The sequence below is a fragment of the Gossypium hirsutum genome, chromosome A02, assembly GCF_007990345.1.
Source record: "Gossypium hirsutum isolate 1008001.06 chromosome A02, Gossypium_hirsutum_v2.1, whole genome shotgun sequence".
NCBI lineage: Eukaryota > Viridiplantae > Streptophyta > Magnoliopsida > Malvales > Malvaceae > Gossypium > Gossypium hirsutum.
Window position 1 is genome coordinate 31,214,268 of NC_053425.1, and position 19,058 is coordinate 31,233,325.

The 19,058-nt window shown below is 32.1% G+C and overlaps 1 protein-coding gene and 1 long non-coding RNA gene across 2 annotated transcripts; both read left to right on the top strand.

Moving 5' to 3' along the window:
* The first annotated feature begins 7,820 nt into the window (after positions 1–7,820).
* On the top strand, positions 7,821–9,387 carry LOC121213829 (uncharacterized). Its single transcript, XR_005909280.1, has 3 exons — positions 7,821–8,561; positions 8,640–9,045; positions 9,118–9,387. It is a non-coding gene; the product is annotated as an uncharacterized lncRNA (long non-coding RNA).
* A 7,080-nt stretch (positions 9,388–16,467) lies between these two features.
* LOC107951337 (uncharacterized) lies at positions 16,468–18,720 on the top strand. Its single transcript, XM_016886346.2, has 2 exons — positions 16,468–16,843; positions 18,005–18,720. Exons 1-2 carry the CDS (start codon positions 16,731–16,733, stop codon positions 18,210–18,212), a joined length of 321 nt encoding a protein of 106 aa, XP_016741835.1. The 5' UTR covers positions 16,468–16,730; the 3' UTR covers positions 18,213–18,720.
* The last annotated feature ends 338 nt before the right edge of the window (positions 18,721–19,058 follow it).

Consider the following 19,058-nt stretch of genomic DNA (forward strand, 5'->3'; position numbering starts at 1 on the left):
AGAAAAACAAAGTCCTTCTCTATTAAGCTTTTATCCTATTTATATAGGAATTAGCCTGTAATTCCACTATAACTTGTTACTTAATCATTTTACATGCACACAATGATTCCACTAATTAGACACTATTACAGAGGCACTATAGGTGTCATGCAAAATGACACGTTTCATACATAGGACTTGACACGCTTCATGTATGTGTCCTACCGATTGCGGATTTTAAAACAACAAACCTATGCACCACAATTGAACTCGCCAATGGCGGGTTCACAATGAAAATCTCACCAAATGCAGAATAGGAATCCACAAGATGGTAAAACCTAACGAAATATTTAGCAAGAGAAAATTTTCCAAATGAAACAAGTCAATTCTTGCAAATTTGACTAGCTCATATGCGAGTCATCACCAACCTTACTTAGTCAACCAACCAAAATGCGGACCAGAAAAAATTGGGGTGTGAAATCTCAATTTAACAAAAAAAAAATGGACTTGAAACATGTTGACATGGGTCCAAAGCCATTTATGGGTATTTTAAATATGGCAAAGAAACTCACCAGCTTCATTCTTTTCTCCTCTAGCTAGCAGCAAGTTTTTCATGGCTTCCATTCTTTCCTTTTTCATTTCTTTGGTTACTTCTTTAATTTCTTCCAAAATTTTCACTACCCACCTAGAGATTTTGTGAAAATTTCTTTAGAAACAACTTCCTAAACTCATTTCTACCATCAATTTTATCATTCTCAACCTAGGGATTATGGAGCTTTTGTGAGAAAAGTTAAAATTAAAGAGAGAAAGCTTCAACAAGGTAATAAATTGCTTCCTACATCTCCTTTAGGTTAAATTTTGTAAATGGTTGCTCTAAGAAAGCTTAGAATGAATCTATATTAATTTTTGAATATATTTTTGGTTTATAAAAAATGAGGAGACAATGATTACTGGATTTTCAAGCTTGATAGTGGAATAAAGCTTATGAAAGCTTGATTAAGCATTATAGAGCATTCATTGAGATAAGTATTATAAGTACTCGTCCTTCTCCTAAGTTGTAAGCTTAGGGTTTATGAAATTTAATGTTATAAATAAGTGTTTAATGGTGCTAATATTAGTATGATATTTCATACCATATGAAATAAGTCATTAAAATGTGTTGTAATTATGTAGTGATAAAGTGCTATGTTAATTAAAAATATAACATAAGAATAAGTTTAAGTGATGGTTTTAGTGTTTAAATATAACATTTCGTACTTTGATATGTTATTGGATCGAGTAAGGGATGTTACAAACTAAATATAACAATTTAACAAAAATTTAAATATTCCTAATAATTTAAACATAAAAATTCCAAACAAATTAAAACTTCAATAACAACTCCAAATAACTTAATATCTTAAATCACACAATATTAAATAGACTTGTACCTGGGCTGGGCCGCCTAAAAAGTGGTGTGGGTAAAAATATATGCCCAAAAATGAAATTGGATAAAAAATAAGGTCTATTTTCTAAACGGTCTGGGCCTCGAGTAAGTTTTTTTTTTGCCCGACTCTGGCCTAGCTCGAATTTGCAAAAAAAAATAAAAAAAAATGAAAGAAAGAAAAGAAAAGCTATTGCTGTTATTATTATTATTATTTCCATTGGTTTTTTCATTACTTTGTTATCATTTCGCTATTATATTGCTACTATTTTGTTGTTATTGTTTGAATATTGTATAATTCTTGTTTTATTATTAATTTTGCTACTATTTTAGATGTATTTATTCGCTAAGTTGCATTTACCTTAGTGTTATCTAAATATTTTTTTTATCTTTTTTCATTTAATGTGAAACACTTATTTTAATGTTTTTAGTGTATTTGATGTATTATATTTTTAAATTTTTTTATATGAAAAAATAATATAAAAATTTTCATATGGGCATATTGGCCTAAGTTCGAGTTTTAGTAATTTTATCTAAGCCGAACTTAAGCAAAATTTTAGGCTGATTTTTCGGTCATGCCGAGCTCAAACTTAAAAAAAAAAGAGTCTAAATTTTTTACTTAACCTGGACCAATCCATGTACAACTCTAATATCAAATAACTTAACATTTTAAAAAAAAAACCTTCAAAAGATACTACCACAACAATCCCAAATAAAAGAAACATAATAATTGCAAACAAAATATCACACAACACTCTCAAATAAAAGTAGTTTTAAAACAAACAAACAAAAATTAGTCTAAATTAACCTGTGAAATTTAAATATTTCATATTTTTAGCCAGTTACTTAAAATTACTTCAAACAGTTAATAAAAAAGTAGTTTAGAAAATGAGTTATCCAAAATAATAGCGATGCAAATCTGAACCCACTGGAAAAATTCCCAGAAGAATTCAGTCACCAACATGCTATTGAAAAGGACATTAAAATATTGATTAAGTCATCATAATAAGTAAGGACTAAGGACAACATTCATATATGTGCTCAATATTTTGATGAATAATGGAAAGCAGATATAAATATATTTAAAGAATCTTACAAACCAAATATATTATCTGTAAATAAAAATAAAAACAATGTTATAAGTAAATCATTAATGGGTTTACATTATCTGTAATAAAACTAAAAAAAAAAATCAGTAATGGGTTTACATTAACGAGACAATGTGTCAATTGAGGAATTGGAGGCTAGTGGTCAGTGGTCGATGGTTGACGGCCGGTAGTGTCTGACCAGTGCTAGACAATGGTTAGGACAACTTGTTAGTCGAGGCTTAAGGGGGTCTTGGGGAAATTTTAGGTTTTGGCATGGGAAATGGGACTTGAGACTCGTGGTTGGGGAGTTTTCAATTGGGGAAATTTTATTTTATTTTTCTTTTAATGATTTTTGTCCTTGTTGAGTTTTTTTTTATGTGGGTTTATGTTGGGCTTATGCTTATGTGCTCAACTTTAAAGAAAACTATAATATTTTTAGTATTTAAATTTTCATATTAAAATTTATTGATTAACTAGATTTTAAATATCAAATTTTAAAATAAATTTTGTATTTATTATATTATTGTCAACATGTAACAAACTTGATTTTGGGCCTAGTCGGAACAGTGGTATCGGGAACACAAATCCGATGAGGAAAATTTTATTTTCATTATATTTTTATAGTCTACGATTTCACAGGATGATTTTGTAAAAATTTCGTTCGAAAATTTCGACATTTGGACACTCAATTTATCAAAAAGAACTAAATTGTAAAAAGTGCAAAAGTTGAGTTCTACATACTAGAGGTGTCCAATTATTATGAAACTTTAAATTGGAGGTCCTTATATGGTAATTAGACCATTGGATAATTTGTTGGACAAAAATGGATATGAGATAGGTGAAATAGAATATTTTTAAGTTAGAGGCAATTTGGTTATTTAGTAATTAAAAGAATTAAAAAGGGAAAAATAAGCCAAAATTTCTTGTCATCTTCTTCCCATGGCCGAATGTACCATGAAGAAACCATGGCTAGGGTTTTTCAAGCTTTTAAACTCCATAGTAAGTCCGTTCTAACCCTGTTTTTAATGATTTTCTTGAGATCCTTGAAGCATGATCTACCTATTTCTAGCATTATTTTGAGTTAGGGTTCATGTTTAAAAATTTACCCATGTGTGACATGTGTGTATTTTTTTTATGTTTAATGGAGGATTATGTAAGTTTGATGTTAGAGAAATGACTTTTATTAAGTGATTTTCGGTGAAAATGCATAAAAGGACCTATTTGTAAAAGTTATAAAATATGTAGTAAAAGTGTGTTTTAATGGAAATTGTGGGCTTCTATAGTTATGAAATGGTTCGGCTAGGCTTAAAGTACAAAGAAATTGAATGAAAATTATTTTACGAGCCTAGGGAAAAAAGTGTAAATATGACAAAGTTTAGGGGCAAAAATATAATTTTTCCATAGTATGATTTTTGGGTCACAATGAATAGTGTGACTAATAAATAGGCTAAATATGATGTTATAGATCGAAGAAAACGAGATTCGGGCCTAAAACGGGGAAAAGTGTGAAATTGACAGTTAGGTCCCTTTTTTCCATTTCGGTATCGAGGTAAGTTCATGCATAAATAATGCAACCTTATGTTATGTATTTAATATTTCAATATTGCATGAATTGTATATATATTTGTTTCTGTGAAATTGATTAATGACGATTTTGACGAAGTTTTGAGAAATAAGAAATCCCGATTTAACCTCTAGGGTAAAATACAAATGTCATGATCGTAGGGTTACCGAGATTCCGTATAAAACCATATCTAGGATATGGCATCAGTATGTGATGTTGTATGAGACCATGTCAGGGACATGGCGTCGATATGATATTTCATGTAAGACTATATCCGGGATATGGCATTGATACAGTAATATATGTATGAGATTCCCAAGTACCCTTAGTATTCCAATGTGTTCAACGGGTATGTAAAGAACGAGAAATTTTGTGACTATGTACAAGTGGTACAGGTATGTACACAAAACTCATGTGAAATGAATTCGGTATATGATGAATTCTTGGTAAGAATGTACACAAATAAGTTATGCTTGCGAGATATTGACAACTTGGTGATTAGTGATCTACATTCATGATGAATGGATGCATGAGAAGATTGGATAATGATCATGTGATAGGTTTATGAGCCTAATTGAATTGTGATATAGTACGGTTTATTTATTTAAATGGTGTTTCATTGGATATGAGAGAAAAAAAGAAAGAAAGACAAGCATAATTGCCGAATAAAGTCACTATGAAAATATAGTATGATACGAGCTTGGACAATAAAAGGTGGTTAAACTATATGTTGAAATTATGATTACTCATAAATGATGTACATGTGATTAAGAGGATGGAAATGACTTGTTAAAAAATGTGATAAGTTATATTGGAAGGACTGTGGTGGTTAGGCTAATGCCAAGGCATGTAAATGATATTTATAAGATAAAAGAGTAAGCATTATGAATAAGTAAGTGGAAATCATGAGAATTAATACAATTTGTATTAATAATATTCTTATGAATGGGTAAAATAAATGAATGTTAATAATTGTTTATTATTTGCATATGAACTTACTAAGCTTTAAAGCCTACTCCCTTTACATTCCCTCTTTTATAGGTTAATTTAGCTAGCTCAGGTTGGAGATCGCTGGAGATGCCATCACACTATCAAGCTATCACTGCGGGTATTGATGAATTCAAGTAATTTGAGTCTATGGCATGTATAGGGACTTTGGCTTTTGAGTAATTATGTCTTTGTTAATGTGGCCAAATGTGTTGGCCTAGAATGGCTTGTGGTCCAATTTGTATAAAGCCATGAGATGTGGCTCATATTGATTATTGGGTTGTAAACCTAATTGCTTATGCATGCATGTGTCAAAGTCTTGGTGATGTGGATGCTTAATGATGATGGATGATGTGATATGGCATATAAGTATGATGAATGAATGATGACAAATTGGTATGGCTATGATCATGATTTAAATGTGTGAATTGAGAATAGATTAATAATATTGATTGGATATGAAATTGGTGTGGAATGCTTTAAGTAAACTTATTAATTTGAGTATGTGAAATTGTGACATTACATGGGCATGAATTAGTTCTTGATTAGGAATGAATGATTGTAAAAAATGTGATATGTTGCATGTCACCAAAAATGTACAAGTGAGTGAGCATTTAAGGGTGACAAATGGCTTGGAAAATAGCCTCAATGCTGTCTACATGGGTAGACACACGGGCATGTATCTAGGTCGTGTGTGACACACGGACTGCTCCATGGGCGTGTGATCTGGCCGTGTGTCTCCTGCACTCTAATTAATGCAAAACAGAATGTCCAGTAGTAAACACACGGGCAGAGACATGGTCGTGTGTCTCCATCGTGTGGAGGACATGGCCTAAGCACACGGGCGTGTGACCACAATTTGATGATGACGTCATGATCAGAGAGTTAGACGGGCTGAGGACACGGGCGTGTCCCAAGCCACATGGGCGTGTGACGCTCCAAAACAAGAAACTTTTGTAAGTGTCACAAAAGTTCCGAAAGTTCTCGGTTTAGTCCCGAACCACACCCAATGTATGTTTTGGGCCTCGATAGCCCATATAAGGGACGATATGCATAAGTATGAATGAATTTAATTTGAACAAAATTTTATAGCCCGGTTTTGTGTGAATGTTTATGTTTTAATCCGTTAACATCTCGAACCCTATTTCGGTATCGAATACGGGTAAGAGGTGTTACACAACAAGTCCATTATTTAATATTTATATTTGTAATCTTATGTTAAGTTCTTGACTGAGTTGGTGACAAGTCAACTGAAGACCAACTCGATTGGAAAATTACTAAATTATCATTACTTTACATATTAACAAATATTAATTTAAGGATGCTTTTTTCCTTTCCATTTTTTTAGTAAAATAATACTATAACAAGATTTGAACTTAGGGTTTAAGATCATTAATATAACAATGTGCATTATATCAACTTAGTTGTATACATATTATTACTAATCTAGTAGCTTACCTTAATTATATGATACTAATTGTATATTTTATAATTGTTAATGCATAATATCAACAAAAGTGGAGAACGATGATGGGGGCGATGTCAAAGAAAGCAAGTTCACTCATTCTAGGGTTGAGAGTAGGAAAAGTAGAGGGACTTAGGCAGAGGTGGTAGAGGGTTTAATGTATTAGGGTTGAGAGTGGAGAGAAGTCCCCATACCAAGTTGATCCTTTGGTTATTTATAAGTAAGTGAGGGTTTCTACCCAATTATGCCATAAGGTTAGATGCACATTTAAGATTACACATCATTACTAATCTACCTTCTTTATATAATGTTAATTGTAAATACTATAATTTACCATAAAGTTAGTTATATGTAGGAGTGATATCACTTTATTTTGATTGGGTTTTTAGGACTTTTTGAAGCATCTATCATAATTCGATTTCAACTTAGTTTGGTTCTTGGTTTTCCCATGTTAATCTTTTATTTTAATTTTTAAACTTTTTTCAAGAACTTGTGAATTATTTTCACTATTTTAAATATAAAATATTTTTTGTTCTCAATTAAATAGTTTTATTTATATTTAATTAGTAAAATATATAAATATTAATATAATTTTTTAATATTATATTAATTTTAGATACTAATATAGTTTTGCTGATTGAGTTCTAACTCGATTAGTATGAGTATTGTTGTCAATACAATAGGACGTGGGTTTGAGTGCGTTGAAGTGCATTATCTTACTATTTATGAGTTGGGAATGAGTTATAACTAGTTATAAGTATTATGTAAAAAAAATAGATATGATCTTGTAAGAATATCATTAAAAATAATAATAATAATACAGTTTTTTTGGATAACTCAACTCTCCTATCCCATTGACACCTCATACGAACAGGAAACGTATTTTTAAAACTAATATAAAATTATTCAAAAAAATAAGATAAGAAGAGTAGTAATTATGTATAATATTTGTAAAAATGATTCACAACCGTTGCTTTTGAAACAAAGAAATAGAGAAATAAGAAATTGAGGGGATAAGTTTGATTTGCCCATTTTCCTTTGGGTACATACCATTTGCTTTCGTTAGTTCAGTAAAAGATTCAGTTGGGATATTATAGCCCACCACTTTGACCACGTCTTCAGAACTTTAATGATCTAATCAATAATATTATAGAAATAAAGATACCAAATTAAAATATAAAAACTAAAAACAAAATAATATTATAAATTATTCAATTATAGTAGAAAAAATAACGTAAAGGTTTACCAAGTAGGAGTTTCAGAGTAAATGTATTATACAATTGGGTGATTATCTATCCCTTCTGTTTCACCTAAATCATTTTTATTTCACCCAAATGAATCATTCACCAATCACCACTTGTTTTCCTTCCCACCAACTTGGTCGTGCTTCCTTGACCTCTCCTTTGGTTCAGTCTCAAATATTTCCATTGCCATAAATCCTTCTCAATTGCCCTACAATTTATAAATTTCTTGGTGTCTTCAAACAGTAAAACTAAACTTGAAATTTCTCCCAATGGACTTTACCATCTGCCCTTCTTCTTCCTTTATCATGCATAGCGAACATGTTGTCCATTAGCCGCTAATGTTTGACCAGCAAGCATTCGTGATCTCGGGTAACTTCGTTTGGCGCCCACAGCACCTCGGTCTATAGGGAGGCCCCCAGGGTTTTGATTTTGCGATAGACCATGATCCTGGACTGGACTTTCAGGATTTGGGGATGATCTATTCTTAGACTGAGACAACTCTTGCACAAGATTTTTACCATAATTCGGAACGGGAGGTAATTTCTTGCCAGATCGTAACTCCATCTTGTAGTACAGTTTGAGATAGGAATCGATGACCAATCGAAAGATTGATTAGCTCGAGTGAGAAGTCCGAATAGAAAGGCATTCCTCCTTTATTGATTCAATTCCTTAGCGCATCACCCTTACTGGTCGCAGTAGAAAGGACGGTATTCGTATACTGATTGCACCTCCAGGAAATTTTGCTGCTCAGCAGCTTCGGCAGTTATTACTGAACTGTTTTTTGCAATCTTCATCTTCATATTTGCAGTGGGTTAGTTCATTTTTCCCTTTTGTTTTCATCATTTTATTTTTCTTTTTCTTTTTAAAAGAAAAAATCTGTTACATGCAGTTGGAGCAACTTTAGGAGGCCTGACCGGAGCTTTTGTTGGGGCAAAAACAAAGATGGGTCTTATGCATGGAGCCGCAGTTGGAGTGATGAAAGGTAGTTTTTTGTCCATCAAGTTGTTCCAGATTTCACTCCTAATTTGCAGTTCTAATGATTCGGCATTGGCAACGAGGTATCTCCTCCAACCTGTAAGATACCATCTTTCTATAAAGCATTTGTCCCTGCGGCTGCCATTGAAATCCTTGGTTTTGGGTTTAAGATAAACGTATTTGAATCTACTACTCCATTCATCCAAGTCCCCTGGAATAAGGAAGGGCTGTCAGTGGATTCGATGGACAAAATTCCAAAGATGAGAATCACAGAAGAAAATGTACTCAGCAACACAAACCCTTGTTCCATTGGCCTTGAGGTTCTCTTTCTTTTTTTCTTTATCATTTCAATTCATGATTGCTTTTCTTGATGGTTGGTTTCAAAATTCCAGGACCTTTTACCGTGGGAAACAGTTCATATAGGTTGCCACAATGTCACCATATGTTCCATATATCGTGTGTTCAAAAGTGGTTAATGGGGCATAAATCTTGCCCATTATGCAGGAGAAATTTTGACTAGTTTCCATTCAGATTGTTTGTACGAACGGTGGAGCTCCCAATTTATTTATTTTTACATTTAGACCATTCCCCATGTAATTTGTGGTAAAGTCCTTTGTTTTTCTACATTTTCATATTGTTGACGTAACATAAGACAAACTAGGCTTGGGTTTCCATCACCGATGTCATTCGCAACTAATTTCAACGAAGCTGACACGAAAATCAAAAGACCTCTGCCAAAGTTGAAAAAAGAAATAAGATTTCAAACAACATCAGAAAGTGCTAGTTAGCAGCTTATGAAAACTCGCGAGGAAAACATGCTGCCAGACTTTATAAAATCAAATATTAATTGAAAGAAAAATAATAATATACATATAAAAAGAATAATAAAAACATCATTAAAACAATATAAAATAAAAATTACATTAATGTGCTTATAAAAATAATAAAATCTCAAATTTAAGGATGTAATCGTAATTATTTAATTATCTAACGAAATGAGGTAATATGTTAAAAATATTAATTAAAAATAAAAATAAAAAACTTGAAGCAACATAAAATAAAAATTACAAATGTGAGTAGTAAATGAATAAAACTCGAGACTCAATGTTGTAATTACAACTATCTTACTATCTAACGAAAAAATTAATATCTTAAAAAATATTAATTAAAAAATTAAAAAGCTTGAAGTAACATGAAATAAAAAATAAAAATATGAGTAAGAGAAGAATTAAATTCGAGACTAAAGGATGTAATTGCAACTAACTAAACAATCTAACAAAAGAACTAATATGTTAAAAAATTAATTAAAAATTTAAAAAGCTTAATATGAAATAAAAAATACAAATGTGCGTAGAAGAGAAATCTAAAAACACTAATATTTAACTATTTGGTTAAAGTTGAAAACATATGTTTTCCCACAATATCCACATAATGACATGTTTTCTCAAAATCGACTTAATCCAATAATTATGATTAAAAATCAGCATTTTAAAGATGTTGCCAGACTTTAGAGCTAGGCCTAGGCCAAAGCTTAAATGGTATCAACAAAGTAATCTAATTTTATGTATTTGTTTATCATAGAATCACGAGTAATCTAATTTTATGCATTTGTTTATCGTGGAATCACGTGTAATCTAGTTGCTTGATTGTAGGTTTAAGTTGTTAATTTTTTTCATTCTATTTAAATATTATTTCAGTTGAATGAAAATATATTTTATTTGCAAATATTTCTATTTTCTTCTTACTTTTATTTCTATTTTTTGAAATTATAGATAAATTTAAAAACAAGAAAATGGTATCAATGCTCTCTTCTTGCGGGACTTTTTTTTTCTTTAGATTCAAAAATACCCTTTTCACTATTGTCTACATGGAGTCAAATAAGCTTTAAGGAGCTGTTAAGGAGTACTATTAGGTTTCTCGCCTGCAAATCCAACTATGACGTATGTTGAGTATGACTCCTATTTCAGTCAAATTTGAGAAATAATCTTTCAGTTCAACTCTATTTATTTGTTTAAATCAAACTCTGATTAGTCTAGATTATTTTATTATTATTTGACCTATGAATTTAGCCTATAAATAGGCTCTTTTACAACCTTAGAAAATATACCCATTAGAGATTAAAACTCATAACACATTTAGAGAATTTTGTGTTTACGTTTTGAGGGTTCTTTATTTTTGGGTTTTGGGGGTTTAGTTTTTATCTCCATCTTTTGTACTCTCCGTTCTTTTTCCATTATAGTAAAATTATCTTTACCCGTGGTTTTTTTATCCTCTTTGGAGGGATTTTTCCATGTTAAATTTGTGTGTTCAATTTCTCAATTTATTCCGCTATATTTTTTACTTGTTACTTAATCGGGTCGATCCTAACAAGTGGCATCAGAGCTAGTTCAATTTTCATATATCAGTCCGTTCAGAGATGACAGCAACAAGATTTGAAATTGAGAAGTTCGATGGTGAGACAAATTTCAATCTATGGCAAGTTCAGATCAAACCAGCTTGAAAAAGGTTATTACTGGGAAAAAACCTGAGAATCTAAATCAAACAGAATGAGAAGAGCTTGATGAAAAAGCCTTGTCTGCAATCTAGTTGTGCCTTGCGAATACGGTATTGTAGGAGGTATTGATGGAGAAAATCTCATCCGCCTTGTGAAAAAAGTTAGAAACTCTTTATGCGACTAAGTCTCTGGCTAACCGTTTAGTGTTGAAACAGTGTCTATTTACATTTCGCATGAACGAATGTGAGCTTCTTAGAGATCACATCAGTCAATTCATTAATCTTTTAAATGATTTAAAGAACGTTGAGGTCCATATTGACGATGAAGATCAAGATATGCTATTATTGTGCTTTTTACCCCCTTCATACAAGTTTTTCAGGGAGACCCTGATTTATGGCAGAGACAAACTCTCGTTTGAAGATGTGAAGGGTCATTTGTTGAGTAGAGACAAACTCGACAATGAGTTTGCTTTGTATAGCAAGCCAGATAAGCAAGCTTTCGTTTTGGTAGCATTAAAGAAACGAGACAAAATGTGTCGTTATTGTAAAAAGTTAGGTCACGTCAAAGCAGATTATTATAAACTGCAAAATAAAAGAGCTACTAAGAGTAACAAGGAAGATGTTGCTGGTGCTAATTTGACTGAAGAAAGCAGTGATGATTTCTTGTTAGTGTCAACGAGCGATAACTCCAAGCTCACGTCTGAGTGGATCCTAGATTCGGGATGTTCTTTCCACATGTGTCCCAATAAAGAATAGTTCTCCACATATAGTTCGGTTGAAGGTGGAGTTGTACGCTTGGGAAACGATTCATCTAGTAAGGTAATTGGTATTGATACTGTTAAAATTAGGATACATGATGGGATGACTAGGACACTCTCAGATGTCAGGTATGTACCTGATTTACGAAAGAATCTCATCTCCTTGAGTATTTTCGACTTGAAAGGATGTAGAATCAACATCGAGTCGAGCGATATTAAAGTATCTCGTGGAGCTCTTGTTTTGTTAAAAGGTAAAAGAATCGGCAGTCTTTATATTTTGGAAGGTTCTACAGTGACCGGTGAAATTGGACGTCCCTCATCCGTTACGGAGTCAAAGTCAACTCATTTGGAGCAGAGGCAACTTGGTTATAGGAGGGAAAAAGGTATGACCATTTTGTTGAAGAGAAGTTCTTTTTTGGATGTAGGTTTTGAAAAGTTAAGGTATTGTGTTCGTGAAAATCAGACTCGGGTTAGTTTTAATTTGGCAGAGTACAAGTCAAAGGCTAGAAGTCTTTCAGTTTCTAAGCACAGATTCGACAATTAATTCCCTTCATAATTCAAGATAGGCCCGTGGCGGGTTTTGGCAAAGATGGCATTGTGGAAATATGAGTCAAGGTAGAGATTTGTTGAGTATGACTTCTATTTTAGTCAAATTTGAGAAATAATCTTTTAGTTAAACTCTGTTTATTTGTTTCAATCAAACTCTGATTAGACTAGATTATTTTATTATTATTTGACTTATGAATTTAGCCTATAAATAGGCGCTATACAACCTTAGAAAATACACCCATTAGAGATTAGAACTCATTACACATTTAGAGAATTTTGTGTTTACGTTTTTAGAGTTCTTTATTTTCGGGTTTTCGAGGTTTAGTTTTTATCTCTGTCTTTTGTACTCTCCGTTCTTTTGCCATTATAGTAAAATTATATTTGCCCGTGGTTTTTTTTATCCTCTTTGGAAGGGTTTTTTCATGTTAAATTTGTGTGTTCAATTTCTCAATTTATTCCGTCATTTTTTTTTACTTGTTGCTTAATCGGGTTGATCCTAATAATGTAAATAAAGAATTAAAAGAAAAAAAACATGAAAATCAAATGTTAAAAGTTACACTATTTGTTGTAGCCTTATAAAAAAGAATTTATCAGGATTAAGACAATGAAGTTAAACATTTGAGGTCTGCAATTTCCTAAAGGAAGAATATAAGTATCAAAGTGCTGGAATGCCAGTGCCCCCAAGGCGCAGCAGAAAAATAAAATTTCAGCAATCCAACCATGGATCCATGTGCGAGGAATGAATCGGGAAAAAAATTTATGCTAATGGTTTCGAAATTAATGAAACTTCAATCTGAGTAGACAACGATGCCTCAACAACGAGAATTCAAAACCACTATCGAATCAAGTCGCAACTTTTTCAAATGCCACCTTCTACGTAATCCACCCAATTGACAATGAACGAAAGAAGTCTCCAAAACTGTTTTAGAGATTTCTTTGCTTGACGGCTGCTAGACCACTCAAGCTAGGTTTCAGGTTTTATTTTTATATAACTCCCCATTTAATTGGATATTTATAACAAATCTTAATTCACAAAATTTTAAAATAAATAAATACAATAATGTTTTAACCGAAAATTATAATTACATTAATTATAACAAAGATTTCGATAAACTATATTTATTTAAATTTATATACGAACCAAATTCATATATTAATAGAATTATGTTCTCATTATGTGTACAACATCCTTGTACATATAATATGTTCGATATTTGATTACCCAATTAAATTAATTCTATAATTAATTTAATTCATGTGACAACCAAACACAATACCAACTATGTTTTATTGGAAATTGCAAAATTACCCCACTGGTAATTTTTGTGAATTTTTTTTTATTGGAAGTGAGCTCACACTCGGCATACGTGAGCTTGAGCATAGTGGAGTAGACTACTCGGTCGAAGCGCTCATCCTAAACGAATAGAAAATGTACAATTTTGATTAAGTGTTTATTACTTTAGATATCACAATCAAGATCTTATTTTGAAAAATTTTTTAAAACTCTAGTTTTTCCCTAAATTTATTTTTTATTGCATTTACCAAACCCATTTTCCAACATGTACAAGTGGTACAGCTGTAGACAATATCTGAATTGTGAAGGAGTTTCCAAATGTTTTTCCAGATGAACTACCTAGGTTACCTCCTGATCGTGAGATTGAATTTGGGATTGACTTGTCACCTGGAACTACTTCGGAGTCCATTGCTCCTTACCATATAACACCTAAAGAGATTAGGGAACTTAAGCTTCAACTTTTGGAGCTTCTGGATTTAGACCAAATTTCGTAAATATTGCATATGTGTTATTATTATTATTTTTAGTTTCAAATATTACGTTTCATTTTTTGTTATATGTTATTTTTAAACACACACTTGTGTCCTAAATATGTGATTTTCACACGTATATACGTGTAATAGAATTTTTATATTAGTAATGTTGTTAATCCAGTTGGTGTCACAAGTTAACTTGAAATTAACTCACAATTGATGAAACTCACAATTGATGACAATGCAATGATAAATAATTGTAGTGCATTTAGTATTGTTAATGTGCTGTATTTATGTTGTTAATTCATTGTGCTTTTTGTGATTAATTAGTTTCAAACCATAGTTCCATTGTTTATTGTATGTTATTTTTAAATACATATTTGTGTTTTATATCTATGGTTTCCACACGGTACGCGTGTGATAAGATTTCTAGCTTATTAATAATGTTGTTAATTGAGTTGATGTCATAAGTCAACTCAACACTAACTCATAATTAATGACAACACCATGATAAATAATTGTAATGCATTTAGTATTGTTAATCTAATATATTTATGTTGTTATTTTCATGTGTTATTGTGATTAGTTAGCTTCAAACCATAGTTTAAAACCACATGTTTCATTGTGCATTGTATGTTATTTTAAAACATATATTTGTGTCTTAATTTCATGGTTACCACATGCATACATGTGTCACAAAATTTCTTATAGATAATGTTACGCATTGTGTTGGTGTCATAGCTCAACTCAATATTTAATTTTTGAAAATAGAATTTTAATATTAAATTTTCTTTTCACTAACTTGATAATGTTTTGACACGCTATAGAAAAATGATAATATCATGATAAACAATTAGAGTGCATTTAATAGTCTTAATATAACGTATTTACTTATTTCAATTTTCTTTTACTCATAACATAAACTATTTTTTATTTTGATTCTGTACATATTGCATGCTTTGTTATTATTAGTAGTTTCAAACCTAACATTTCATTATTTATTATATGTTATTTTTTGAACACATACATGTAACACCCTTCGCCCGACTCGATTGTCGAGTCTCGGCTACAGGACACTATAGACATTATCGGAGCAACTACTTTCAAATAAATCGTAAATAAATCAATCAAAAATTCAAACATGTAGTAAACACGTTCTCATTATGATACACAATTAAATTTGAGCCTTAATCGAGCTTACGAAAGTTTTTTTGTTCACCCGAGCACAAAATAGGGCCAAATCGTAACGTTTTGAAAATTCATGACTGACATCTTGACATCACCTCGTCTACGTCATGACATTGCTAAACAGTTGGTCACATCGTGACCTAAGGCCACTCATTATCGCGACGTGAAACACTGTCAATCGACATTGCAACGAGGAAGATTGCTTGTTAGGACGTGGACTCTGTTTTTGATAAAATTTAAGCCATTTGAAACCTATTTCAATACAACCAAACCATTTATACAATTGGTGCATATTTTCACAGTTGTACCTGCATAAAATCGATCCAAACTCATACCATACATTGCAAATAACCATTTCCAAAATTAACTAATCCAATATGGCTCAATTTGGCACCAAATCATTTCAATTCAATTATACAAGTTCAAACTAAGAACCATACACTTAGCCAATTCATACCATGATTTAACCATGCTGTAATATCCCAAAATACGACCGAAGAGTTTGAGGACTGGCAAGTTGGTGTACGCCATTAGGTCTGGCGAGCAGGTGTATGCTAGCAAGTTTGGCGAGTTGGTGTTTGCTAGTGGATTTGGCAAACTATGATCGCCAGTGGGTTTGGCGAAGCAGGGATTGCCAGAGGGTCTGGCTAACTGGGTGTAATTAACTGCATCACTACTCTAATTCTCACGTTTTTCTTAAAAATTGGAAAGTATAATTAGGTGCTTAAGTTACACTTGGTGTTATTATAATTAATTAATTTTAAATAATTATCCATAGTTCCTCTCCAATCCTTAAATACGAGAATAATGTGTTTTAACACACTTAAACTTATATTTTCTTATATTGACAACAATATCGATATCAATTAAATTAAAACTATAATTCCGTATATATACACCGATGTGATAGGATTTTTAAGGAAGAATTAAACAGCACAATAAAGGTGTTGCATTTAATAATTGGTTTTCAAAACGCATCCGTAAAATTTGGTGAAAATGTAATTTCATTTCTGCTTACTTAATGAGATGAAAAAAAATGGCAAATAATGAGGGAAAGTTAGGAGAGGTGTAATCAACGCCACGCAACGGCCAATGCGTAATTGAATCGAATATTCATACTGTCTCCCTTCCCTTTCTTCTACCTCCAATTCATATCTTGCTCTGCAAATCCTCAGTTTTAACAATTTTTCTGAGATTCAAAGCCAAACACAAATCATAATTCGGAAGGCAGAGAAAGGAGAAGGGAAACCATGATAACGCGATCGAATTTAGCTGAGCAATTGAGAGAGTATCAGCTTCGATCTAAGCACGATTGGGCTTCCGTTTCGTTTTTCTCATCCACGTCTAATCTATCATCTTACAGGTATATTCCATGATTTTCTTCCTCCGCAATTTGTTTTTCCAATGTAAGGTTGAAAACATCTTCGTGCTTAACATGCTGGTTATGAAATGTTTTTTGTTTCAGCTTTGATCGAAACGTTACAGATTTACCAAGATAAGCTAGGGTTTTTTATAGGGTAATTAGGTAAAACATTTGGTGGCTTTCTCGAGTATGATTTTTGTCTTTCTTTCTTTTTTTTAATTTCCGTTGAATTTGTTTCTTTATTGATTTCATTTTCTCAATTTATTGATACATGTATTTAGATGTTAGAACGGGGAAAAAAAATCTTGAAAGATTCCCAATTCATTGCATTATCGTTTTCAAAATGTAGATGAAACTTTAAGTGGTCGAAGAAAGCGAAACTGACTCTGGACTTCCATAAATTGCTATTGACTCCTTATGATGAGCATTACACCTCAAAAAGGAAATATAAAAGAACGTTTGAAATTGTTGATCCAGCTTAATATTCATCTCAAATAGATACTTAACTGCTGAAAGAAGCCTGCCGCAGGGTTGGGGGTAGGTTTTGATAGATTCCTTGTAAGGGCGTTTCATGTAGTTGATTTCTGGGAATTTGTGGTTCAGATGAGTAGGTCATTTGGTTAATGCTGTGTACCAAAAATTTGAGCTTAATTGATTAAACTGCTATTATCCTGCTAGCCCTTGCTTTTCCGTATATGGTTTTCAATATTCTGTACACTGAATCAGTGAATTGGATGGTTGGTGTGTACATTAACTGTATAAGAGCAGGATGCTCTGGTGATTTACAGATTGTTTGGTGTGGCCAGATGCCCAGATTATTGCACTTAGCCTAGGATTCCTTTTCATTCATGTGCTAGTTCAGATTGAGAAGTCTAAATTCCAGGAGTTGAAAAATGTAAAGCTTTGATATGTTTGTACTTTGGCCTAGTTCTAACAAGTTTTGACTGACATGTCTGTAAGGTTATGATTTAGATAAATTACATGACACAGGAGATTCCAACTTTTTATTGGGGAAAAATAGATTAGAGAACGTGACATCTAGAATGCCAGTATTTTTATTTGGATTCACTAATTTTGTCTTCATTTTGCTATCTATTTTCTCTGTCTCAGCAATAGACCAATTCTAATAGTTGTGCTGTCCTTTCTGTTTTCTGGGTGCAGGGTGGATGTTATGGTCTTTGTGATATGGGAACTTGTCATTTTAGCTTTCCTGGTTTTTTCAGCTGTTTCTTTGTATTTTGGGCATATGCAGCTTGCCTTTATCCTAGTATGCATCACAATGCTATTGCTTCTCTGCATGAAAATCACAAAGCAAGTAAAGTTGGCCAGGAAAAAGAAAAGAAGGATGCTTCTTCCATTATCTATTTAGAGCTACTTGAAGCTTGGATTAGTTTAAAAGGGACCAAATTTCGTGGTGCAAATTTGAGATTTATTGATCATTGCATTAGGGCCACACATGCACTGGTATATTTTAAATATGTAATTGTGGCTGAAGCTAGCTGAAGAAGGGATATGAATAGGATCACCTCGAAACATGGTTTACCACGGTGAACCTAATGATTGGAAATTGAAAGTTGGGATGTTCTACTTCTACACACAGCAGTTAGTTTAAAGGTATGTTTCCTTCTGACTACCTTTATGCTATTAATGCAAGGGTCTGAAAAATTATATTGTAATTTTAATCCAAGTGGGAATATATTGAACAATATTTGCTTCATTTAGTAGTTCTTTTGTCATTTAGTTGAAGACATCAGAGGATAGAGATGGACGGCTTGAGTGATTGAAACATATTTTTCATCTATTATGTACCCATACAGTAGTTGATTTGCAACAGATCAAATACCATACAGGATTTCAAGTTTTCCCTGTTGATGAAAGAGTTAAATCTCTTGTATATTTTGGCTTATTTGATGTCATTATAGGTTTTCACAAGATAAAAAATATGCTACTAAGTTGTGGCAAACAAAGAACAGGGATTATAATGATTTGGGGGATTTAAAGAAGTGATTGTCATGGTTTTTTCACACACTCAAGACAGGGATAGATAGACCAAGGAGGAGGATGATGGTAATGCCATGTCGAAGATATTAAAATTATGCAATTCAATTTAAAATCTGCAGAAGATTTGAACATCTTCAAATTTTTCACGACACAGCACACGCTTTTGATTCAAGTTATACCCAATAATTTTTTCCCTTTCATATCTCAATGTTTA